Below are 26,958 nucleotides of genomic sequence, written 5' to 3' on the forward strand. Positions count from 1 at the left end.
CCTCATCCCTCTCTTTATCTCTCCCTCTTCATCCCTCTCTTTGTCCCTCCCTCCTCACCCCTGTCTGTATCCCTCCCCCCTAATCTTCTCTGTAAGTTCAAATCTGAAGTAATGAAAAGTGTTTTTGATGGTTGGGTGCCTAGCCCGGGGTGAGGCAGTGGTCTCTCAGGAGACGTGTCACACCAGGCTGAGGTCTATATTAGACCAGGTATGTTGAAAAACAAGACAGCGGATTGGTGGTTAAGCCACCAATCCTCCTTTTAACTACACCGGTAGACGTTTGAATACTGACATTAGACTCTGAGATCATGTTGCTATGACACTTGTTATGAGGAAAGACGTTGAATACCGACGTTGGACTCTGAGATCATGTTGCTATGACACGTGTTATGAGGAAAGACGTTGAATACCGACGTTGGACTCTGAGATCATGTTGCTATGACATGTGTTATGACACACGTGTTATGGGAGTTTTCTTTATGCAAATGTGATTGGGGTTATGTCTGGGGTGTTATGTCAGGGGTTAAGTTTAGGGCTAAGGGTTAGGTTTAGGTTTAGTGTAAGTGTTATGTCAGGGGCTAAGGTTAGGGTATGGAAAAGCACTAACCCTGGTCAGACGTCCTCTTGTAGCATTCAGCCTGTTTGAAATTCAAACTCTTCCCTCTCCACTGAGTCAACCAATCACAATAATTTCTGCTTTCAGGGCAGATCCGCCTCCATTCTATTTAAATAAAACTCTACTTTGTGACACAGCAGACAGCACAGAGACAGGACAGAAGTTAAAAACAGAATGACGATGACTGTGTGTGTGTGGTGTGTGTGCGCGTAGGTAGTTGGGTAGGTGGGTATGCATGCATGTGCTCCCTCATCCTTCTCTCAGACACACACACACACACACACACACTCAGTCACATTCACACTTGCACACGCCAGTCAGCTTTACACCTCAGCCCTCAGGGAGTTCAGGCCTTAATCAGTGGATTTAAATGGTCGTTTAGTGTCATTTCTGTCTGTTAATATGATGTTACTGTAGATATATCCACTCCACTGGTTAATTAGTAAATGTAGAGGTCGGTGTGCAGGGGAGTAAGCCTTGTGGATCTGGGGAGATCACTCTCTAATCCCCAATATGACGCACGCACACACATACACACAAACGCTCTCACACAAACCGACATACACACACACACACACTCACACCCACACATACACGTATCGCCTGACACTCTCAATTGAACACACTCACTCACACACACACACACACACACACACACACTGGTGTTGCCCTCTGGAGTACATGCAAGTAGAGAAGTGACATGTCTTTTTTTTCCTGGAAATGTTGCCCTGCGGTGTGAACTGACCTTTCCTACCCTACGTTTGTTATTGTTTGCAATTAATGCCAGTCCTGGTGCCTTAAGCTGATTCCCCATCCTAGTTAGGAACCAAGGCAGTTCATATTACTGTTATTCCTCTCTCTCTCTCTCTACAGCTTCGGAAAAAGAGTCCACTGCACCTTTTTCTTTCCTTTCCAAAAATGTTGAAAAGGAAGGTTTTGAGTGAGGAACAGAAGTGTTCAATTTGCAGTGGTCTCTTAATTTTAACCCTTCTGTTCCTCCCTCAAAACCTTCCTTTTCAACTTTTTTGGAATGGAAAGAAAAAGGTGCAGTGGTCTCTTAATATTTCCCGGAGCTGTTGTGCTCTAAAGTTTGCATACCCTTGGAGAATTGTTAATATATGTACCATTTGTAAAGAAAACATGAGTCAGCAGGCGAAATGTTATTTCTTATGGGATTCACATTTAACTGTAGGTCATAACAGAATGGCACAATCATAAAACAAAACATGACAACAAAGAAAATAATGAACTGACCCCTGTTCAAAAGTCTGCATACCATTAGTTCTTAATACTGCCCCGTTTAACATCAATCACAGGGTGCAGCCTTTTGTAATAATTGTCTATGAGGCCCCAAATTCTTGCAGGTGGTACAGCTGCCCATGTGTCTTGGCAAAATGCCTCCAGGTCACCGCTGTGTTGCAGGTCTGTCTTTGGTTTGCTTTGGTTTTCTCCTTACAGTTCTGTGGGGTCTGTTTTTGGATTCTGAAAAGAGCCCCCCAAACTGGTTAGTTTCAGAATATCTCCTCAAGGTTTATCTCTCTGTAGATGAGGGGTTTGTTAAGGATGGCTTGAGAGTAGCTTTAGTAGGTTTGAAATTGAACAGCTTTTTTCTGGGTTTTGAGTTGTACTTTTGCAAAATTTAGCATGCAGTCTCAATTGGGTTTTTATCCCATGTAATGAAGTCTTGGTAGATAAGAGGACCCCAGACTTCCCAGACATAAAGGGCAATGGGTTCTTTGACTGACTAGGATTTTAAGCCAGATCCAAATTGAAAGACATTAAATGTTCTGTTCTATCTGATGGCATAGAAGGCCCTGATTGGCTTGTGGTTCTGGCATCATTTAAATATTGAACAGAATGAGACTCAAGCTCCTTTCCTGTCTAATCCCCCTGCCATGAGGACCACTGCACCTTTGTTTTAGCCGCACACTTCGTTTGTGTACATATATTTTATAGTATGTCAAATTTATCTCAATTTGTTTTTGTGAACTGGGGTGATCAAACCTTGGTTCCAAATTTTGAGGAAGATGCTAGAGATAAGTAAAAAGTTGAAGAGTTTATGGGTGGCTAATTAAAATTTGTGGTTTGTGAATTTTATCATGTTGTTAAGTCTGCCATCAACACCAAGGCATTTTTGGGTTGGAGGGTTGTATTTTGTCTTGTAGTTTAGTCAATAATGTATGGTGGCTTCTGTCACTGCTGTGATTTACGACCCTCTGGGTGCCCATCAAATGATTGGACGGTGGGTGGGACTTCCGGTGTGGTAAAGTCAAACTTCCTGTGTGATATGTAGTAGGGCGTGTCTTCGGTTATGACCTTTATGACGTATGCATGTCTGATGAATATAATATTACAGTGTGCCGTTTGACTGCGTAAACATCACATGGTAAAACATCAAACGTCTATGAACACAACCAAGTAATCACAAATAAAACCCAACGCGTAGCCCTTGTGTTTATGTTGTCAAATCACACCCGTCATAATTCATTCACCAGACATGACTACGTCTTATGTCATACAGGAAGTTCAGCCTAGTTGCACTGAAGACAGACAGGTGGTTTGCCTGGTAATTACTGGGGTGAGACTGGTGTTCTACCTGCTAATTACTGAGGTGAGATGGGGTTTATCTGGTAATTACTGAGGTGAGACTGGTGTTCTACCTGGTAATTACTGAGGTGAGACTGGTGTTCTACCTGGTAATTACTGAGGTGAGACAGCTGGTTTACCTGTTAGTAACTGAGATGAATTGGGGTTTAACTGGTAATTACAGAGGTGAGACAGGTGGTCTACCTGGTAGTTACTCAGTTGAGACAGGTGGTCTACCTGGTAGTTATTGAAGACAGAGAGGTAGTCTACCTGGTAGTTATCTAAGATACAGAGGTAGACTACCTGGTAGTTACTGAGTTGAGACAGATTGTCTGAACCAAAGGACACCATCACAAACATTTGGTTGTCAGAGGAGTCTGATTTGACAGTAATGATAATGTTTTCTCCAGCATGACTAATAGTTTAGATCTTCCAGGAACCGTAAAGAATTCTCCTCCGGGGCCAAAGAATCCTATTTGAAGCTTTGTTCTAAGAGTGCCCTCTGTTTCAGCTGTGAGCAGACTGGCTGTTTACAGAAGGGAGTGCTGTCTCCTTGAGCATCCACACGTACATATATCAACATGGACGATTTCTGGATGGTTCCTAAAATGTACTATTGACCACTGGATCCAAATCCAGTACTATAAAATCTGTGTGTGTGTGTGTGTGTTTCTGTGTGTGTCTCGGTTTGTGAACTGCTGTACTCAGATCCAGATGTCCTCACTGGTATAGTTACCCATTGTAAATAATGCTTTTTAGACTTGGGGTTATGGTTAGGGTTATAGAGGGGTTTTAGGGGTCAAGGTTAGGGTTAAGGTTAGAGGTTAGAAAGGATATGTTTTTTATGGGCATCAGTTGTTGTCCCAAAAATTTTCTCACAAGCATAGTTAAACAAGCAAGCATGCGTGTGTGTGGGGGTCTGTGTGTGTGTCTGTGTGTGTGCGTGTGTGTGTGCACGTGTGTGTGTGATTTTAGTTAGCAAGGTTTGAAGGGGAGCAGCTGGGGAGAGAGAGAAAGATCCGGGGTGGTCAGTCGTGTTAAGGAGAGAGAACATTGTGTTTTCTAGTAATTATGTGCCTCACGGAGGCTACACACACACACATACACACGCACACACAACCCCACAGAGAGAAACACAATGACACACAGAGAGACATTAACACATATACACACACACAGAGGCCATGCTAATTGTTCCCTGTTTGATTTTGGTTGTGTGTGTGAGGGCATTCCTGTCTGTTCGGTATTAATAGGGTCAGCCCGGAGTCCAATTGGAATAATAAATACATTTCTCTGGGCTTAATCCAGAGTCTATTTGATCCTAGAAAGTTTGACCAGGTGGACAAGGACAGGGACAGCAACAGGCCCCCCAAACCAGGTACTCCGCAGGTGTGGACCAGGACCTCATGTCCTCCTAAAATGTATAACTGGAGGAGACGGAGAAAAGTTAGAAAGTGCATTCCTCATATCCCCCAGCACTATAATATAGCAGCGTAACACCTTGGAACTGAGACGGGGGGGTCTGGCGACACTGTGGCCCTACCCAGGGGAGGCCCCGGACAGGCAGGAAATCAATCCACCCACATTGCCAGGCATCAACCAAAGGGACACCCACCAACCGCAACCCCCCTGAATGAGGGCAGAGTATTGCCAGCAGTGTACAGCCCAATTGCACAAGTGCGCAACAGAGTCAACAACAAGCCATTGACTCTTTCCCCGAAAGGCATTGGAGGGAGGGCATCCCAGTGGGGTTACACCTAATCATAAACCGTGCTGTAGAGATGAGTTTTTAGTAGACACTTGAAAGTTTGCACTGATTTGCATTTCTAACCTTAATTGGCAGATCATTCCACAGTAGTGGAGCTCTATGAGAAAAGGCCCTGCCGCCGGCTGTTTGTTTAGAAATTCTAGGTACAATTAAAAGGCCTGCATCTTGCGATCGGAGGTTACGTGTAGGTATGTATGGCTGGATCATTTCAGCAAGGTAAGTAGGAGCAAGTCCATGTATTGATTTATAGGTTAAGAGTAAAACCTTAAAATCAGCCCTAACCCTAACAGGCAGCCAGTGTAAGGACACTAGGACAGGAGTAATGTGTTATTATTATTATTATTATTTATTTATTTTTGTTCAGTTAGGATTCTAGCAGCCGTGTGCAGCACTAATTGAAGTTTATTTATTAATTTGTCTGGATAACCAGAGAGAAGAGCATTGCAGTAATCTAGTCTAGATGTAACGAAAGCATGGATACATTTTTCTGCATCAGTTTTTGATAGAAAGTTTCTAATTTTTGCAATGTTTCGAAAGTTGAAAATAAGCAACTCTTGAGACATACACTCACCTAAAGGATTATTAGGAACACCTGTTCAATTTCTCATGAATGCAATTATCTAATCAACCAACCACATGGCAGTTGCTTCAATGCATTTAGGGGTGTGGTCCTGGTCAAGACAATCTCCTGAACTCCAAACTGAATGGCAGAATGGGAAAGAAAGGTGATTTAAGCAATTTTGAGCGTGGCATGGTTGTTGGTGCCATCAACTGCAAGATGCTATCCTATCAATATGGGCCAACATTTCTAAAGAATGCTTTCAGCACCTTGTTGAATCAATGCCACGTAGAATTAAGGCGAAAGGGGGTCAAACACAGTATTAGTATGGTGTTCCTAATAATCCTTTAGGTGAGTGTATTTTATATGTTCTTCATAGGAGAGGTCAGGGTCAAGGGTAACGCCAAGGTTCTTTACAGTTTTTTGGGATACGACCATGCAGCCGTCAAGGTTCACAGTGAGATCTGCTAACAACGCTCTTTGTTTCTTGGGTCTTAAAACGAGCATTTCTGTTTTCCTTGAGTTTAAGAGCAAGAAATTCTCTGTCATCCACTTCCTAATATCTGAAACGCATGCTTCCAAAGTAGCTAATTTAGGGGCTTCTCCATGCTTCATTGAAATATATAACTGTGTGTAATCAGCGAAACAGTAAACGTTTACATTGTGATTTCGGATTACATCACCCAGAGGGAGCATATATAGTGAGAACAATAATGGGCCCAGAACCGATCCTTGAGGAACACCAAAGTATACCTTTGACTTGTCAGAGGATATGCCATCCACACTAACAAACTGATATCTTTCAGATAAATAAGATTTAAACCAGGCTAGAACATGTCCACGCAACCCAAGCTGTTTCTTAACCTTTGTTTGTTTATTACTTGCCTTAAACAGCGTTAGGTTGTGTGCGTCTATGTGAACTTGTTTGTTTGATTGTGTGTGTGTAGGTGTGTGTGTGTGGGTTTCAGTAGTATTTATACAAAGGTCTACAGTGGACCTAAAATATAAGATGTAAGTCATTATTATCCTGCTTTTGGAGAGGTGGTGTTTGGCTAGCTCTGCCTTGGATGGACGTCAGCTGTACCCAAGGACAAAGCTGGGCACAGATAGTATTTACAACCTTTGGATGTGTTAGCAGCATTTCACTGAGCTAACCCAGAGCCCAGGTCTGAACAGTGCCCGTGCTGATCTCGTGTTATAGGGAGACTAGAGAAATGGCTCAAGGAATTTGAAATGTGAAATGGTACTTGAACCTAATGGATAGAGCAGAGATATGTGTTTAAGAGATCTGGGAAGAAAGCCATCTGTATGTCAGTCTCTCTGTCTGCCTGCCTGCCTTTGTGCCTGTCTGCCTGCCTGCCTTTGTGCCTGTCTGTCTGTCCACAGAAGGTCACTCCCGTTACCGTATGTTTTTGTGGGAATAGATCCTTGGTGTTTTTTTGGCTGTTTTTCTGGCTGTCTGGAAGCTGGAAGAGTGCACCCACTCACTCTCTCTCACACACACACACACACAGAGAGGCACACACACACACACACACATACATGTGCACTCACACAAACACACACGCATTCACACACACACACACATTGAATGTGTGGGTTTGGACAGGGATTCTGTGCATGTGGTAACACGCCAGTCTGCTGCCTCTGTTTGATTGTGTGTGTGTGTGTGTGTGTATGTGGTTAGAGAAACAACTGCGAATTCCACAGCAGAGCCCAGGTTTTCTAGGGGATCATTTACTGGAAGGCAGGAAAGGACCTACTGTCATAACAATAACCATTGTCACAGAGGAAACACCAAACCACTGATTCTGAGAAATAATGCTCTGCTCCTCCGTTTAGGTCATCTGGGTCTTGAGTGGTGAGGATAGTGTTGGGGTTTAGGTCATCTGAGTCTTGAGTGGTGAGGATAGTGTTGGGGTTTATGTCATCTGGGTCTTGAGTGGTGAGGATAGTGTTGGGGTTTAGGTCATCTGAGTCTTGAGTGGTGAGGGTTAGTGTTGGGGTTTAGGTCATCTGAGTCTTGAGTGGTGAGGGATAGTGTTGGGGTTTAGGTCATCTGGGTCTTGAGTGGTGAGGATAGTGTTGGGGTTTAGGTCATCTGAGTCTTGAGTGGTGAGGATAGTGTTGGGGTTTAGGTCATCTGAGTCTTGAGTGGTGAGGATAGTGTTGGGGTTTAGGTCATCTGAGTCTTGAGTGGTGAGGATAGTGTTGGGGTTTATGTCATCTGAGTCTTGAGTGGTGAGGATAGTGTTGGGGTTTAGGTCATCTGAGTCTTGAGTGGTGAGGATAGTGTTGGGGTTTATGTCATCTGAGTCTTGAGTGGTGAGGGATAGTGTTGGGGTTTATGTCATCTGAGTCTTGAGTGGTGAGGGTTAGTGTTGGGGTTTATGTCATCTGAGTCTTGAGTGGTGAGGGATAGTGTTGGGGTTTATGTCATCTGAGTCTTGAGTGGTGAGGGTTAGTGTTGGGGTTTATGTCATCTGAGTCTTGAGTGGTGAGGGTTAGTGTTGGGGTTTAGGTCATCTGAGTCTTGTTCTGTGGGAAAAATCACCATCGTACAGTGAGTGTTCTGACCTTTTCCTATTTATTAAATTTCTTTGAATCTCTTTCTTTCTGTATCCCTCTCTGACTATCCCTCCATCCCTCTCTGTCTCCCTCTGTCTCTATCTGTCCCTCTCTCTCTCTCCCCTCACTCCATGCCTCCCAGTAAGGTCTGTCTCTGGAGACTTCAAAGCCAGTGTCGGGCTCTTTAAACCAGGGTCCGCAGGCCAAACAGGCCCAGCGGTACTATGACAACAGACGAACGAGGCTCTCAGTCACTGTCCCTCTTGTGACCTGCAATCACAGGCAGTCATCCATTCTGCTTACTGTTCACGTCCTGCCTCACTGCAGACGTTGTCCATGCGTGTGTGTGCGCGTGTGTGTGCGCGTGTGTGTGTTTTCAGTACCTGTCTTTGCCCACCGGCAATTCTTCAGTACAAAAAAAAGATCCCTGTAAATGAATGAAGGCCTTAGGCCCGGCCCAGAGGGTTGAAACGTTGGGCTTTTTTTGAGGTGATTAACTGATTAATTGATATTGTCACGGATTAATGACACTGACTGGGCCGTGGATCCTGACCAACACACAGCCTGGCTAGCGTAGAACAGGGAGAGGGTCAATGAATCAGTCCCCTTCCTCAGATGATAAATTCCCATGGCTTTTTCCCAAGGGTGCCGTTCTTGCTGACATATTAATAGAATTAAATCCGACCACGAAAGGATACTTATTAAATCCAGTACATTAACAAACTCTTTTTCGGTGAGGGAAAAATGTAAAGTATATTTATGGTTGACAGCTCGGCTGCAGAGTTTAATTAAAAGCATCGCTGTAGGTGAATATGGGACACACCTTTGTACCGTAGATCCAGCCAGATATGCCCAGCCGGCAGTGCTGGGGTTCCCAGGGCTGGACTGGTGGGAACAGACCTGGCGAGGTCCTCGTCCCCCTCCCTGGTCCTGGGAATGGAAGTTTTCCGGAGGGGGGGTCTGGAAGAGGAGGGGCCGGCATCTGTGTCGGTGTCCCACGATAGATGGACTCACGTGGGCTAGAGTAGCAGGATTAAATGGGCGGTTGGGTGGAGGGGTAGATGACGGCCTGGGTGGGGTGTTCTCGCTCACATCCAGACCGGGACGTACAATACGTAGGCTGTATCCCAAAATATAGCGTGGGTTGACCAGGGCTTATAGGGCTAGATGTCATGCATTAGGAAATAGGGTGTGTTTTGGGATCCACGGGCATGTGGCGTTTACACAGGCACATACAGATATGTTTGTTCCACTCTTCCGCCTTCTGACCAATCAGAACGCCTCCAGAAAAGACACGAAGAGATCAGATGTGATTGGTCAGAAGACCAGTCTGTAGGAAGAGGTCAGAATTGGGTGTTACTGTGTAAACACAGACATCGTGACCCCTGTGGCCAACCCCGGATAGTTCCCATGATCCCATCTGATCCCGAAATGCTGAGCAGGCAGTGGAATTTTAGGAAGACGGGATGTTCTGATCAGCATCTGTGACCGAGAGAGAGTGATCATTATGATATCATTTCAAATAATATTTATGTAACTATTTATTTACACAATCATGGTATTATTCCCAGGATACGATTTGGCAATTTGTACAATGTAACGTCGGGCTAATGAAGCAATTAGAATTTCAGTGGGTGAAAGGTAGAGTGAGACAAATGGAGTGATAGAAAGAGACGGAGTGAGACAGAGAAAGTGGGTGAGAGAGTGAGAGAGAAAGAGAGACTGGAATTCAACCATACACTTGTCTCCCCCGCTGTCTCTATTTACTTGCGACACAGAGGACAGAGAAAGAGACAATGACAGAACAAAGCCGTCTTCCATCACATACACTGAAGCACAGTTATTGCTTCCTCAGGGAGTTCTGGTGACCTCGATTGGCCATGACACTTTCTCTCCCTTTTTCTCCCTCCCTCTCTCTCCCTCGCCTCCTCACCGTAGAAGGGTCAGGGTACCTGTCTCTGCAAGCACCTCCCAGTCTACACACAGTCTCCCCAACGCCCCATGGATGGTAGTGTCCTGAAGGTTAGCCATCTCGGGTGGTGCAATGCGGTCTAAGACACGTGGTGAGACGGGTGGTGAGACGGGTGGAGAGGCACATGGTGAGACGGGTGGCGAGATGGGTGGCGAGACGGGTGGTGAGACGAGTGGTAAGACGTGTGGTGAGACACGTGGTGAGACGGGTGGTGAGACGCAGGGTGAGACGCATGGTGAGACAGGTGGCGAGACGCGTGGTGAGACGGGTGGTGAGACAGGTGGTGAGACGCATAGTGAGACAGGTGGTGAGACAGGTGGTGAGACGGGTGGTGAGACGGTTGGTGAGACAGGTGGTGAGACGTGTGGTGAGACGTGTGGTGAGACGTGTGGTGAGACGTGTGGTGCTCGGCTGCTGGCGAACAGTGATCATCACTGAAGGACACTGACTTGGGCTGTCTTAAGGGCAGATGGGGCAGTCAGGAGTCTAATCACAGGCTGTCCGTCTCCACGTTGGGTTTCCACATAAAGCGAGTCAGAACATGGACAGGCCACCAAGGTCCATGAGCCACAAAGTAAAGGGCAGACGGGCCGCCCAGAACCAGGCCGTGTATAAAACACATTAGTACTGACTTCCAGTCACAACTACTTAACGGTCACGTCCGTTACCTTCAGTATGTGTGTGTGTCCCGGGCCTTCAGTATACAGCAACTCTCTATGGAGAAGAATAGGGGGAGATGTATTCAGTCTTTGTGTGTATGTATTTGTGTGTGTGTGTGTGTGTCTGTGTTTATCTCCTGGACTGACAGCTTTTCCCAGTCTACTATTCCGACTTTGCAGGTCTCTATGTGTGCTGTTCATGATGTGTGTGTAGATCTGAGGGTGTGTGTTTTATTCCTTCCTCTGAGCTCAAGATCTTTCGTATGTTCTCATTATATTGATTAACGATACAGCAACGGCAGACACATCCACACAAATGTATCACTGCAGACGTAGCAAGATGTTCTCCCCTAAGTACGGGTGTAAATCAAGCGCTTGACATTTCAGAGAACATTTAAAACGTCTGGGTTTAAATGCAGCCCTCTTGTTTTTATTTATTACAGCTAATATTGAATCATAGAAACAATATCCTTTCATCTTCTCTTTATATATCACTCCCTCATTCTTTCTCTTTCACTCTACCTGGCTCTCTCTCGCCACCTTTCTCCTTCTCTTGCCCTCCGCTTCATTCTTTTCTCAGTCTAAAGCTGAGTCTTTAGTGGTCCTTGTGTAAAATGGATAATGAGGTAATCTTCATCCCGTTTCTGTTTCTGTAGGAGCGAGTGGAGTATCTGTTCCTCATCATCTTCACGGTAGAAGCCTTTCTGAAGGTAATAGCGTATGGACTGCTCTTCCATCCCAACGCTTACCTGAGGAATGGATGGAACTTGCTGGATTTCATCATCGTGGTTGTGGGGTGAGTATGACAATCAACCGGTCAACAAATCACCCGGACAACCAATCACCCAGTCAACCAATCACCCAGTCAACCAGTCAAACAAGTGTTCAGTCATCCAGTCAACCAATCAAACAAGTGTTCAGTCATCCAGTCAACCAATCAAACAAGTGTTCAGTCATCCAGTCAACCAATCAAACAAGTGTTCAGTCATCCAGTCAACCAATCAACTAATCACACATAGAAATAAAAAGGCCTTCAAGATCTGTTTGGCGTCTTTGAATCGAAGGCCCTCATCATTCAAATTATATATATTTTTTCGCCGGTTACCTTATTTGCTGATTGATTTATGTATATTGATTGGTTTGTTTTCGTTGAAACCCTTTTATATGACAGGGTTTCTGCTGTGGAAGCAAAGCATTATCTTTCATGACTAGATTAGATGAACCCTAACCCGACAGAGGGTGCGGTGAACTACAACCTCCTTCAGCATGGGTAGTTTGGTTGAGCTCTCCCGTATCTACAACTCACAGTATGTCTTCCCTCTTCACAACATGATTTATTTCATTCAGTTTTGACCCGGATCTTATCGTATACCACTAATACCGACCGACATCAGTGGGGATCATCTCTGCTCCTTTGTCCTGTGGGATCTGTGTGTGTGTGTGTGTGTGTGTGTGTAAGTGTGGCCCAATACTAAAAGTGAACGTAGGGCTGAGATGTGAAAGGGACTAATATGACTGATGTCCTTCGTGATTATGTCCCATGAATGTATAGAACACAGTTTCTGTGAAGCTCTTATGTCTTATTATGTTTTGTCTGTTAGAGCCCTGTGGGAACTGACCCCACTACCCTGGTGTTCATTCTTCTACTGTTTTCTTTCCTCTCTCTCACTCTTTCTTGCTGTAACAGTTCACAGAGGCCTCACGTCTCAGAAAGAGTAATGAAGAGAGTGGAAAATTACCCCGTCAGACAGGTGCAGCCTGGGGAGAACGAATGAAGCCATCCCTCTTTTTTCCCTCTCCTCCATGCCTCTGTCTGTGTCCCTCTGTACTTACAGACGGGCCGTGGGCTGGTCCTGATGAGCATACAGGCACTGTGGAGAGTCTCAGACAGAGATAGACAGAAAGGGAGAAGGGAAATAAAAGAGAGGGGGAAAAAGACTGATAGACTGGCCAAAAGGGGGGGGGCTGGAAGAGAGAAAGAAAGAAAAGAGCGAGGGATGAAAGAGAGAGAGAAACAAAGACAGAGAGAAATAGGGAGAGAGGAAAAGAAAGAGTGATAAAACAGAGGATAAGAAATAGGGAGAGAGGGGAAGAAAGAGTGATAAAGCAGAGGATAAGAAAGAGAGAGAGGGGGGGGAGGAAGAGTGATAAAGCAGAGGATAAGAAAGAAAGAGAGGGGGGGAGAAAGAGAGAAAGAGAGCAAGACAGAGACGAACAACCAGAGAGACTAAAAGCAGCTGAGAGAATGCCCGTGAAGGGCCCACACGACCCCCAAATGGCTCCATCACTGACGGCAGTTTCTCTGTCCTCCTCCTGAGTGCAACCTGACAGCCGGTAACTGGGCTGCTGGGTGCATTGTCTTCATGTGTGTTTACTCCCCCTATCTACGTGTTAGGCAGGGGACGGACGAGGGGGGGGGGGCATTGTGGGGTGGGGGGCAGCGAGGAGAGGAAGGGGCATTGGAGTGAGGCTGATATGGCGTAGGAAGGCGTGTCACGCTAGATTAGCGTTTCTTTGCTTTGAGGGATGGTGTGTGTGTGTGTGTGTTTGTGTGTGTGTAGAATATGAGGAAATGGATGTGTCTAAGTGTCTGAGCCCCAGGTTTCACATAATGAATGACAGAATAACAGAATGCACTCATCTCTCTCTCTCTCTTTCTCACTCCCCCTCTTTCTGTTTCTCTCTTCCTCTTTTTTCGCTTGTGTTTCCCGAGATCACAGAAATGTTTTACTACAGAAAGGTCCTAACATGGCTGCCGTTTTAAAACCTAAACTATGTTAATATACAATAGGCACCTTAAGTCTGCAGGTCATTGTATAGTCTGTGGACAGGCCAGCGCTACTTCCACCCTGTTGAATTGATTAGGTGTTCAGAACCCAGGAAGACTAGCTGTCCCTGTGGCGTCAATCTGGGGACTCAAATCAACAGGATCCCAGAGTACCAAATGGCTCCCTTGTGCTCTCTGTAGTGCACTCTACAGGGACTTGGTTGCCAACTGGGTCTCGGACTGTAGGGGTTTAGAGGTGTGCTTTGTGGGGTCCCTACTAGGAAAAACTAGATTTTTTGTTTAGGTGAAACTTACAATTTGGGCTAGGTTATGTTTAGGGATTGCGGGTTAGGTTTAGGGTCAGGGTTAGGCATTAGGGCTAGGTTAAGTTTCGGTTTAAGTGTTGTCAGGGTTATGGTTAAGGTTAAGATTAGGGTTAGGATTAGGGTTAAGGTTGAGGTTAAGTTGAGGTTACAGTAATTTAGTAATACTAGACTGTGCGTGTGTACGTTTGTGTATGCTTGTGTATGTTTGTGTGTGTATGTTTGTGTATGTTTGTGTGTGTATGCTTGTGTGTGTATGTTTGTGTGTGCTTGTGTGTGTATGTTTGTGTGTGTGTGGAGATGCCTTCTGCTTAAACATTTTGTATTATTATGAAGCGTTTGGAACAGAGAGACTGTAAATTGTACCGTGGGATAACTAAAATGTTTCCCGACACGCAATGAGACAAAAGTAGACATACAACAAATGAGTTCAACGACACTTTGAGCATTTAAGTACATTATTAGTCCTTTGACGGACGCCATACACACAGAGTAAAGAATAACAGCCCTATTGACTGGCAGCTGTTATGGCAGCCGGTGCCTTTTTCAGTACACACTTTCATTAATGAGATGCTTTACAGACGACCTACAGACTGTCAATAACGCTTAACTATATTCTAACTCTGGTAACCTAAAACCTCATCCTCCCCCTAACCCTTTCTGTAACACTGTAAACGTAACCTTCAATCTAAGCTTAGCAAGCAGTTACTTTAGTTTGTTGACAGTATGATTATCTGTCGAGCATCATTTTGACTATCCATAAAGCGTAACCCCTTTACCAGAGAAGATTTGACTTCAGTAGGGGTAACTCAGAGTCTAGCCTGATCAACGTTACCATGTCCGAATCCTCGTTGGACCCACGGGAGCTCTCTCACTTTGGTAAACATCGCTCTCTGTTTGTGTGTCGTTGGGTTAAAAGCCTCTGTTCCTCAATTTGAAAGGATTTCTCATCTTTAAGGGTTTAGATTTTCTGAAATGTTTGCCATGCATTGTCCTCTACCTGTCTGGGATATCACTTATTAATAAAACATGAGATAGATGTTTTGTGTGTTTCTTTTGCTTTAATGTAGACAAGTAAGTGGAGCTTATCCAGAACCTTTCAGCTAGAAAAGAAGCAGCTATTCTTCCTGGTGTCTAAAACCACCAGACATGACAGTGACAAAACAATTGGAGACAACTTTGAATGAAAATGTAGAATTCAAACAATAAACCCAAATCAATGGAAACGACACAAACGGTTGCGTAGGATGGCAACTTCCTCCCTGATGACAACGTCGTCGTCCCTGACAACAGTGTCCCTCTGCTCTGATTCCGACCCGCCACGCCTCAGAGCACAGGGCTGGGAGAGGACAGGAGACTGGAAACACTCGCACGGGTCTGGCGTCACTGAGCCCCTCTCCATGTAATAAATACAAAGCGTATCACACAAACAACAGAAGCTGTTAGAGCGAGAGTTATTCAAGTTCAACACGGTACACTGATATCCATAAACAAATATATTAAATAAATGTATGTAGCAAAAACTGTGAATTAAAACAATAGCCTGTGCTGACAGTCTGAGCCACAATGACAAGAGCAGCGTCTTGACAACAAAAAGGAAGCGCACATTGTGAGATTGATCACACACAAACTGCCTCAACCAAAGGACGGTCCACTTTAGCCATTAAATATAACTACAGTGTCATGTTTTTTTATTGACAAGTCCTCTATAGAGCCGCCAAGAATAGGCTTCACTCAGGAGTTAAGACAGCCAAGCACTTGCAGAATGGCTGGCTAGGGCAGCAGTTTAACACCAACCTCCGCCCCTCCACCTGGAAAGAGGCAAAACTGATTACAAACCGAAAGCCAGGCCAGCAGCCAAGGAAACCTTAAACCCTCACTGTGGAATAAGCATACAGTAGCAGAAGAACCCTCACTGTGGAATAAAGGTACCACAGCCGAAGAACCTTCTCTGTGGAATAAACATACAGTAGCCGAAGAACCCTCATTGTGGAATAAAGGTACCGCAGCCAAAGAACCCTCACTGGAATAAAGGTACCGCAGCCTAAGAACCCTCACTGTGCAATGAATGTACTTTAGCTAAGGAACCCTCACTGTGAAATGAAGGCACAGCATCCGAAGAACTCTCACTGTGGAATAAAAGTACAGCAGACGAGGAACCCTCACTGTGGAATAAACGTACTGTAGCTAAGGAACCCTCACTGTGAAATAAAGGTACAGTAACCGAGGACCTCCTGATTAGTAAGAGGCAACACTTGGAGAAGTACCCAAGACTCTTTCTCCCTGACCACTGGAGCAATGCCAGGCTGCACAGCCCCCCCCCCCCCACTCTACCTCCAACAATGCAATGTTTGTTGCCTCATGATCTGGTTGGCGCCGATTGTGTGGCATACAGGGGCTCTCGGGAGTCTTCATATGAATGGAGCCCCAAAGCCAGCTGGCCAAGGGGGAGTTTCTCCAGGTTAATCTCTCTTTAGATGAGTTCTTTGTTTTTGAAAGGTTTCAAAATCACTTTTCTTCTTGAGATTGTGTCTCTCTCACACTCTCTTTCTCTCACTCTCCCTCCTCTCTTTCTTTCGCTTTTTTCTGAGTGCAATTTGTTCTCTCCTCAACTTTTTCCTTTTGGCCTTTCGCTGGAAGAGAAGATTAGGAGACATCCTGTTATCCGTGCAATTACATTCATCTGGAATAATTTGCATTTATGCAGGGACGGGGGAAGAGGGGCGTGGAGAGGAGGGGGTTTGAGGTGGAGGTGGGTTTTAGGTGGAGGAGGCAGGAGGACGGGTGGAGGTAGAATGGTTCCGGGCTGCTCTGAAAGAACAGGTAGAGAAAGAGCAAGAGTGAAAGAACCAAAGACCGGAAAGAGAGAGAGAGAGAGAGAAAGATGCAAACACTCACAGTACAGACACATGCCTACGCACGCACGTACACGTGCACACGTGCTTATTCACACACTTCTGGCTCCCGGGCTGCACAGAGTTCAGCATTGGCCCGGGTCCCCCCCCAGGATGATCCTCTCAGACCCGTCCAACGTAGCGGAAACGTGAGCGTCTGTTGCCCGTGAGTTTGGACTTGAGTGAGTTCAGCTGACGCAGACTACAGGATGGGCTCGAACTGCGACGCTCTGACGGATCCGGTCCCTGTGAGGTCTTGTTGGTTTGAGTGTTTACATTGGTTACATTATGTGTAAGTGGCTGAAAACGCACCAAACACCAGGCAATGAACAGGAGCGGAGGAAAGGGGTGTGTGTGTAGGTGTGTGTTTTTTTAATGGTGATGAGTGACTTTCCCAGCAGATGCTATACATATTGATGAGGGTGTGTGTACCTGGTGTTTAACAAGCCAAAGTGCATTCCGCCCTCGCTGCACACACACACACATACATAGACACACACACATATAGACACACACACAAAAACACACACACACACACATACAGACACACGCACACACACCCACAGAAACACACACACAAAAACACACACACACACATTCAGACACACACACACAGACGCACACACACACACAGCTATCTCCATGTCTGTGTGTCAGTCAGTATATTTGCTGTGACTCCCACCTCCTGTCCTTTAGAAGCTTCGGGCCACATGTTCTGTCCGATTGGTAACAGACGTCCTTCTTTCATCGCACATCATTTTTACAGAAGACATTTGTCAAAAGATTTGGGACACAGTCGCTGCCTATTGCATTTTTGTGACTCAACCTTGTTCAAACTCAATGTGTCACATGCTTTCTGTTCCCTGTGACAGGTGAGGCAAACGTGCGACAACGTGTTCCAAATGACACAATAGTCAGTAAACAGTACACTTCTTTCCAGTAGGACTGTTTGGGACACAGGTAGCATTCACGGAGAATAGGAAGGATGTGGCATGTTGTATGACAGGATGTGGTGTGTTGTATGACAGGATGTGGTGTGTTGTATGACAGGATGTGGTGTGTTGTATGACAGGATGTGGTGTGTTGTATGACAAGATTTGGTGTGTTGTATGACAGGATGTGGTGTGTTATATGACAGGATGTGGTGTGTTGTATGATAGGATGTGGTGTGTTGTATGACAGGATGTGTTGTGTTGTATGTCAAGATTTGGTGTGTTGTATGACAGGATGTGGTGTGTTATATGACAGGATGTGGTGTGTTGTATGATAGGATGTGGTGTGTTGTATGACAGGATGTGGTGTGTTGTATGACAAGATTTGGTGTGTTGTATGACAGGATGTGGTGTGTTTTATGACAGGATGTGGTGTGTTGTATGACAAGATTTGGTGTGTTGTATGACAGGATGTGGTGTGTTGTATGACAAGATTTGGTGTGTTGTATGACAGGATGTGGCGGGTTTTATGTCTCTAATGTGGGTCTGATTGAGAATAACGGAATGAAACAAGAACAGGAAGCTGGCCGTTACAAAGCAGCCAGCGTCATCGTACTAACTCATTAAGCAATTAAGTGTATGTGGCCCAAGGGAAAATAAAATAATAAACTCAGCTACTACTAACTACTACTACTAACTACAACAGCTAACTTCTACTACCAACTACTACTACTAACTACTAGTACTAACTACCACGGCTAACTTCTACTACCAACTACTACTACTAATTACCACTGCTAACTACTTCACGGGAAAGATGTAAGAGAGAAGCTATACTGAAAAGCATAAAAGAGAACAAAGAACTGTCACCACACAACCCACAACAACCTCATGAAACTTCCATCTGGACACGGGGAAATAGAGAAAAGTGGATGAAGAAATATAGAGAGAAAAAGAAAGAGGTGGGTGATTGGAGCGCAGAGAAAGATGGGGAGAGAGATGTTTTACAGATAAGTGCTCTTTTCAAGCACCCATTACACTGTGTTAATTGATCATTCTGCAGATCTAATGCGGCGCCCATTGGCCCCTGAGATCACTTTGTCTGACAATATTACAGTGCTTAACAGACACTCAGAGATGGAGAGAGGGAGAGAGGGTGAGGGAGAGAGGGTGAGAGGGTGAGGGAGAGAGGGTGAGGGAGAGAGACAGCGATAGGGGCAGGCACTGAGGGGAAAAGAGAATGACAGAGCACAATGGTGTAAAACAGAAACAAAGAGAAAGAGAGAAACCAGAGGGTCTCAGCTGGGTAGAACCAGGTCAATCTCTAATGGACAGATGGATCTAAACACGATAACCTGAACCTGTCATGAAACATGAGTGAGAACCAGGAGCCCTACTTCCTGTGCTTTGGAGAAGTCATGGTTTCACAGGATTTCAGCTCCTATGTGAGAAAAACTATCCAGAGTCCGTAGCCACGATCTACATAATTCATGCTAGCTAAATATTCGAGTCTATCCCGATAATAGATGGAAGGAATTACCCTGAATACTCTGCTAACATTTTCAAGAACCGGGCAGAATATCTAAACACTGACAACTAAAATGTGACACTGACTGATTCATGAAGACGTATCGCCCCAGCGCTCGGGTCTTTTATATTAATGGTTAGATTAGCATGTGACCCAAACAATACATCTACAGTAGATTTGCGCCAGCAGAGTAGCAAAAAGGTTCACGGCTGACCCTAACCCCAAAAGATTCACTGCTTACCCTAACCCCAAAAGATTCACTGCTTACTCTATCACCAAAAGATTCACTGCTTACTCTATCCCCAAAAGATTCACTGCTTACTCTATCCCCAAAAGATTCACTGCTTACTCTATCCCCAAAAGATTCACTGCTTACTCTATCACCAAAAGATTCACTGCTTACTCTATCCCCAAAAGATTCAATGCTTACTCTATCCCCAAAAGATTCACTGCTTACTCTATCCCCAAAAGATTCACTGCTTACTCTATCCCCAAAAGATTCAATGCTTACTCTATCACTAAAACCCTGTTCCTGGTCTTGTCTTTGGTTAATACCAATAAAAAACAATCAGCATTATTTTGACTGCTCTGAAGGGTAATGTCCGCTCCCAACACTCTGAAGGGTCAAGTCCCTCCCAACACTAGATGCTCAGTGCGGTTGATGGCCACCCACCAATGGGTCTCCACTGACTAGCCGAGTTTTCTGCTCCCTAAAAGTTCTATAATCTTGCGTGCAGGTACCACATTTGATACTAATCTGACCCACACCAAACTCTCTTAGCGCAAGCCTCTGTTCGACAGAACTCTCCTAGGACACGCCTCTGTTCTACAGAACTCTTTGAGGACAGACCTCTGTTCTGCACAGCTCTTTTAGGACACACCTCTGTTCAGCAGAACTCTCTCTCTTAGGAAACGCCTCTGTTCTATAGAACTCTTTTGGGACACACCTCTGTTCTGCAAAACAGAGCCGGCTCATTACAGAATCACAACCAAACACACCAAACTAGCAGAGATGCATGACCACCCCCGCCACCGCTACCAGGAGTGACACCTGGAGAATGATCATCATTATACCTCATTAACGTTCCACGAAGTGGATATTCATGGCGGACAAAATGATGATGGTAAACACGACGCTGATGATTGACCCGGTCTTCTCACCCTCTGTCTCGACAGGCTCTTCAGCGCTATATTGGAGCAGGCCACCAAAGTAGATGGAGGTACACCCATTGGAGGGAAGGCGGCGGGCTTTGACGTAAAGGCTCTCCGGGCATTCAGGGTGCTCAGGCCACTCAGACTGGTGTCCGGAGTACCCAGTGAGTCACACACACACACACACGCTGAGTGTACCGCAGGGTTCATTGTTAGCCCACCCTCTCCCCCCCCCCTCACCTGGGATCAGGTGCGGTGGGAGATTGGGGGAGGAGGACAGGAGATTGGATGTTGGACTGGGCTAGCGATAGCGCTTACTGATCGCTGACATTGTGTCCAGACCACTGCTTTACAAGATGGCTTTTCTGTCTGTGGTCAAAGCTGCCAAATAAATCTTGAGAAAGAGAGGGAGAGAGGAGAGAATGGGAGGATAGGAGAGTGGGAGAGTGGAAAGGTTCTGCATCAGGTGACTTAGAAAAACACCTGACATGCTTATAAACACACACACACACACACACACACTTTCCTCCGGACTTTAAGGAGCCGCAGGCTTACAAACAAAGCCGTCCCAATAGGGCTCTTTCTTCGGCTATGTGTGTACAGATGCCATGTCTTAAATCAGTCGGTCTGTTGTTGCCAGAACCGAGCTCAAGTTGTGATTCAGCATCTGTAGAGAAGTGAAGGGTGTCTGTCAGATGTTTTTGTGTTCTAACATCACATCAGAAAAACACACACACACACATACAGTAACACACACAGTAAAACACTATAATACACTCACATTAATACACAGCTAGCTAATTAAATCTTCTGTGTGTTGCCTATTGTTCCTCTGTGTTAGTATACTTGTCTAGGCCTTCAGGTGGTGGTCTGTCAGGGTGTGTGTGTGTGTGTGTGTGTGTGTGTAAACTCTCCTCTCCATCTCAGGCCTTCAGGTGGTGCTGAACTCCATCATCAAGGCCATGGTACCACTGCTCCACATCGCCCTGCTGGTTCTCTTCGTCATCATCATCTATGCCATCATCGGCCTGGAGCTGTTCATGGGCAAGATGCACCGTACCTGCTTCTTCTACAGAGAGGGGTACCCCTACCACAGGGGTGAGAACACACGCGCATATGAGCCTGGACACACACACACACCACACACACACACAAACATGTCACACAGACACGCCACACACACCACACACGCAAGCACATACACACCACACACATATATAGGCCTGGATACACACACACACACCACACATGCCACACGCCACACACGTATATTGGCCTGGACAGACACACAACATTAGTTCTCATGTCCCAGTGTCTAGTAGAACCATTAGTTCTCATGTCCCAGTGTCCAGCAGAACCATTAGTTCTCATGTCCCAGTGTCTAGTAGAACCATTAGTTCTCATGTCCCAGTGTCCAGCAGAACCATTAGTTCTCATGTCCCAGTGTCTAGTAGAACCATTAGTTCTCATGTCCCAGTGTCTAGTAGAACCATTAGTTCTCATGTCCCAGTGTCTAGCAGAACCATTAGTTCTCATGTCCCAGTGTTTAGTAGAACCATTAGTTCTCATGTCCCAGTGTCCAGCAGAACCATTAGTTCTCATGTCCCAGTGTCTAGTAGAACCATTAGTTCTCATGTCCCAGTGTCCAGCAGAACCATTAGTTCTCATGTCCCAGTGTCCAGCAGAACCATTAGTTCTCATGTCCCAGTGTCTAGTAGAACCATTAGTTCTCATGTCCCAGTGTCCAGCAGAACCATTAGTTCTCATGTCCCAGTGTCCAGCAGAACCATTAGTTCTCATGTCCCAGTGTTTAGTAGAACCATTAGTTCTCATGTCCCAGTGTCCAGCAGAACCATTAGTTCTCATGTACCAGTGTCTAGTAGAACCATTAGTTCTCATGTACCAGTGTCTAGCAGAACCATTAGTTCTCATGTCCCAGTGTCTAGTAGAACCATTAGTTCTCATGTCCCAGTGTCCAGCAGAACCATTAGTTCTCATGTCCCAGTGTCCAGCAGAACCATTAGTTCTCATGTCCCAGTGTCTAGTAGAACCATTAGTTCTCATGTCCCAGTGTCCAGCAGAACCATTAGTTCTCATGTCCCAGTGTCCAGCAGAACCATTAGTTCTCATGTCCCAGTGTTTAGTAGAACCATTAGTTCTCATGTCCCAGTGTCCAGCAGAACCATTAGTTCTCATGTACCAGTGTCTAGTAGAACCATTAGTTCTCATGTACCAGTGTCTAGCAGAACCATTAGTTCTCATGTACCAGTGTCTAGTAGAACCATTAGTTCTCATGTCCCAGTGTCCAGCAGAACCATTAGTTCTCATGTCCCAGTGTCTAGTAGAACCATTAGTTCTCATGTCCCAGTGTCTAGTAGAACCATTAGTTCTCATGTACCAGTGTCTAGCAGAACCATTAGTTCTCATGTCCTAGTGTCTAGTAGAACCATTAGTTCTCATGTCCCAGTGTCCAGCAGAACCATTAGTTCTCATGTACCAGTGTCTAGCAGAACCATTAGTTCTCATGTCCCAGTGTCTAGTAGAACCATTAGTTCTCATGTCCCAGTGTCCAGCAGAACCATTAGTTCTCATGTACCAGTGTCTAGTAGAACCATTCGTTCTCATGTCTCAGTGTCTAGTTGAACCATTAGTTCTCATGTCCTAGTGTCTAGCAGAACCATTAGTTCTCATGTCCCAGTGTCTAGTAGAACCATTAGTTCTCATGTCCCAGTGTCTAGTTGAACCATTAGTTCTCATGTCCCATTGTCTAGCAGAACCATTCGTTCTCATGTCCCAGTGTCTAGTAGAACCATTAGTTCTCATGTCCCAGTGTCTAGTAGAACCATTAGTTCTCATGTCCCAGTGTCTAGTAGAACCATTAGTTCTCATGTCCCAGTGTCTAGTAGAACCATTAGTTCTCATGTCCCAGTGTCTAGTAGAACCATTAGTTCTCATGTCCCAGTGTCTAGTAGAACCATTAGTTCTCATGTCCTAGTGTCTAGTAGAACCATTAGTTCTCATGTCCCAGTGTCTAGTAGAACCATTAGTTCTCATGTCCTAGTGTCTAGTAGAACCATTAGTTCTCATGTCCCAGTGTCTAGTAGAACCATTAGTTCTCATGTCCCAGTGTCTAGTAGAACCATTAGTTCTCATGTCCCAGTGTCTAGTAGAACCATTAGTTCTCATGTCCCAGTGTCTAGTAGAACCATTAGTTCTCATGTCCTAGTGTCTAGTAGAACCATTAGTTCTCATGTCCCAGTGTCTAGTAGAACCATTAGTTCTCATGTCCCAGTGTCTAGTAGAACCATTAGTTCTCATGTCCCAGTGTCTAGTAGAACCATTAGTTCTCATGTCCCAGTGTCTACATATTGACAGTAGCTGGTTAATCCGGCTGTAGAATAAATTGGGGGTCAGCAGATAAAACGGATGAGTGAAATGGAAGTCTTTCAGAAATAATAAATTGTTTGAGAACGGCATGTCACTGCCAGCCACGCCGACTGAGACCGGTGAACTGAGCAGCCATGACATGACAGTCATTTGATTGTTTTGGGGGGTGGGGGGGACCTTGAGCGGAAGATATGCTGGCCATGACCAGATACTCTATTTACATTGTTTTATTTACATGATCATTTTCATTTTAAGTCTGCCACGGCTCGTGAATGCCACTGCCTGAAAGATTAAAGGTCCCCAACGCCCCGTATGGCTGGCGGCCCCACCATAAGGGCTGAGAGGTTGGAGAGAGGGACCTGATGGGTCACAGTGTTGGAACGCAGGGGAGAGAGAGTCAGCCTGGGCAGCGTGAAGAGCCTCCCTGGGCTGGAATAGAGCTGCCTCAGTCGAGTGCAGCAAAAGCCCAACACAGAAACCTTTAATATGCGGCTTGGGTTAATAATGAATAATTCAATTGTTTGTGTGTGCGCGTTGTACAGGTCCCATGGTGGAGGAGAAACCCGCGCCCTGCGCTCCGAACGGGGCCCATGGCCGTCACTGCACCCAGAACTCGACGCAGTGCATGATGGGTTGGGAGGGGCCCAACGACGGCATCACGAACTTCGACAACTTTGCCTTCGCCATGCTGACGGTGTTCCAGTGTATCACCATGGAGGGCTGGACAGACGTTCTCTACTGGGTGAGTCCGCACCGAGCACGGGTCAAAGGTCACACACAGAGCACGGGTCAAAGGTCACACACCGAGCACGGGTCGAAGGTCACGCACCGAGCACGGGTCGAAGGTCACACACAGGTCCTCGCTTGCCGGCGTCCGCTCCATGTAGCGCGTCTCCGACGCCAGTACGCCAGAATCCAGGCCCAGGTCCGGTAGATCATGCGCCCCAGGCTACCTAACGGGATGTCGGGCGGCTGGCGGCTTCCGTCGACGTCGATAGCGAAACGCTGACGGAAATCACGCCAGCAAGAGTGACACAGGAAGACGGTGTCTGGTCAGACACAAAGCGTCGCCTTGGGAGACAACCACCGAGCACATCAGTCTGCTGATTATAGATGAGAGAGAGTGTGTTACAGGCCAGACTAGCTCACACACACACTCAGACACACACTCAGACACACACTAAGACACACAGACCGACAGAGACACACAGCGATACAAACACAAGGCCTAAAGAATGAAACACACAGCCCGTAATTGCCTTTATATTTATGTTGGTTATGGTAATGTTAAAGGCTAATGCATTCTCACTGTGTAGTATAATCTACCTCACTCTACAGAAATGCAACAGTGCCTTCCTCTCCACACAGCAATTCTCTCTGGCCGTGACCAGTGACACAGTGAAATACCTCGCCAGCCCCATTTGTTTTCTGTGGGTACTTTAAGATCATGTAGGTACTTTAAGATTGGGGTGAATTCCAGCGGTAATGCGGTCATTTCAGAAAGTGACCTGAAATTCCCATTCAGTGATGAAACGATTATATTTCTGAGTACTTCTCAATGGCCTGAGTAAAGGGCTTCTATGGAGGTAGGAGCCGTCCTCGTTAAAAGCTGTTAAATTCCCTTTAAATGGTTCTATTCAAATGACTCCACAGTCTAGTTTTCGGTTCAGAATGACCCCCGGCCGGCTGGTGTACGTGGTGAGGTGACGAGGTGTGATGCGTACCGCCTGTCTCCACACCCCTGACTGACTTTCTTCCTACCGTCACTCTGCTGCTCTTCTCACCGCTTGGCGCGCGCACGCTTGCAGAACTGTTATCGTCAGCCGAAGGCTGGAAGAAGCCAAAAACCATGTGCTTCGGTACAGCCCTCTTGGTTCCTCTGCGTACGTAATGGTGAGCCCGTGCCACTGTTTATTCACAGATTGCATCTCCACTGTTCGGTGTCGTCGTTGGCCTGGTCGTTATCATTCTATAGACACTGAGGCCATGTGGATGACCAGAAATGAAACTATGACTTAAAACAGGGACTAATTACCGTTTCGTCTTAAGTACACTGAAGGCGCTTGGAAATACAACAACATTACTGTAGTAATCTAATTCTTAGCAGAAAACAACGTTGTCATTAGCTAGCGAAGTCAGGAACAGCTAGTGAAACTAACGTTAATAAGCTTAAATTTGGTGGCCGTCAATAATAACAAGCTTGTCAACATTATACTGCATCTATCATCAATTTGGTGACATCCAATGGAGGACGAAAGGTTTAGCTAAAATCTGTTGTGTTTTCAAGCCTTAGTAACGCACTTTAGACCAAATCTACATCCACCTCCAATGAGGATGCGTTGAGTAGAACACTCAGTTGGACATCAGACCCAAAACGAAGTTTCAAAACAGTATAGTGACAGAACGTGCCGTCCATGAATAGCGCGACCAGCATCCACTGGCGTTAACCGTCGACTAAGAGGTCGCGTTGTGCCTGGATCTCAACGAGCGGGTATATATATATATATACACACACATCACCATCAAATCACACGAACAGAGTCTTGGGGAGTGCTCACGCGCTCATGCACACATACTGCACTGTGGACACGACAACAGCCCTCCATGAACCAAAGAGCCCTCTGCTCAATGGCATTTGCGATCAAGTGCCTGTTGTTGACTGTGTTCCCGTAGTTGTAGAATTCCTGTGTTCCCTCATGGTGGCTAATGTCCTGGTTCTATCTTCTCTCACGGCCGTTGTTGGAATTCTATGGTGGGAGCTTGAATTAATTAGCTCCATTGTTTGGGGATTTGTTTCTCAAGTAGCTCTAATGTACACAACCGAATACAAACACAACTAAATACACACACAACCAAAAACAGACGCACTCACACACGCACACACCTGCACTGCAACTGCTCTCTTTAACTCTGCTCTTCGTCGCTCATTTTAACCCCTGTCCTCCTCTTCCTTCCCTATTTCTCCAATTCCTCTTGTTTGCTTCCTTCTCGTCCTCCTTCTGTTCCACTTCCTCCTCCTTTCCCCCTTGCAATACTCTTTCTTTTCCTTCTCACCTCCTCCCATTCCTCCTCTTTTCTCTATTCTGTAGATGCAAGACGCTATGGGCTATGAACTTCCCTGGGCCTATTTTGTCAGTCTCGTCATCTTTGGATCCTTTTTCGTTCTAAATCTGGTTCTGGGGGTGTTGAGCGGGTAAGAGCTCTTTTTCTGTGTGTGTGTGTGTATGCGTGTGTTTTTCGAATGTGT

The 26,958-nt window shown here is 45.7% G+C and overlaps 1 protein-coding gene across 14 annotated transcripts in view; it reads left to right on the forward strand.

Moving 5' to 3' along the window:
* cacna1c (calcium channel, voltage-dependent, L type, alpha 1C subunit) overlaps positions 1–26,958 on the forward strand; it is a 269,744-nt gene that overhangs the window by 178,708 nt on the left and 64,078 nt on the right. For all 14 annotated transcript variants that reach the window (XM_029114494.2, XM_029114487.2, XM_029114488.2 and 11 more), the window contains 5 exons: positions 11,385–11,524; positions 20,349–20,488; positions 21,252–21,422; positions 24,254–24,453; positions 26,801–26,904. In XM_029114494.2, coding sequence (XP_028970327.2) covers positions 11,385–11,524; positions 20,349–20,488; positions 21,252–21,422; positions 24,254–24,453; positions 26,801–26,904 — 755 coding nt within the window. The remainder of the gene's footprint in view (positions 1–11,384; positions 11,525–20,348; positions 20,489–21,251; positions 21,423–24,253; positions 24,454–26,800; positions 26,905–26,958) is intronic.

The sequence above is a fragment of the Esox lucius genome, chromosome 18 (genome assembly GCF_011004845.1).
Source record: "Esox lucius isolate fEsoLuc1 chromosome 18, fEsoLuc1.pri, whole genome shotgun sequence".
In the NCBI taxonomy this organism is placed as follows: domain Eukaryota; kingdom Metazoa; phylum Chordata; class Actinopteri; order Esociformes; family Esocidae; genus Esox; species Esox lucius.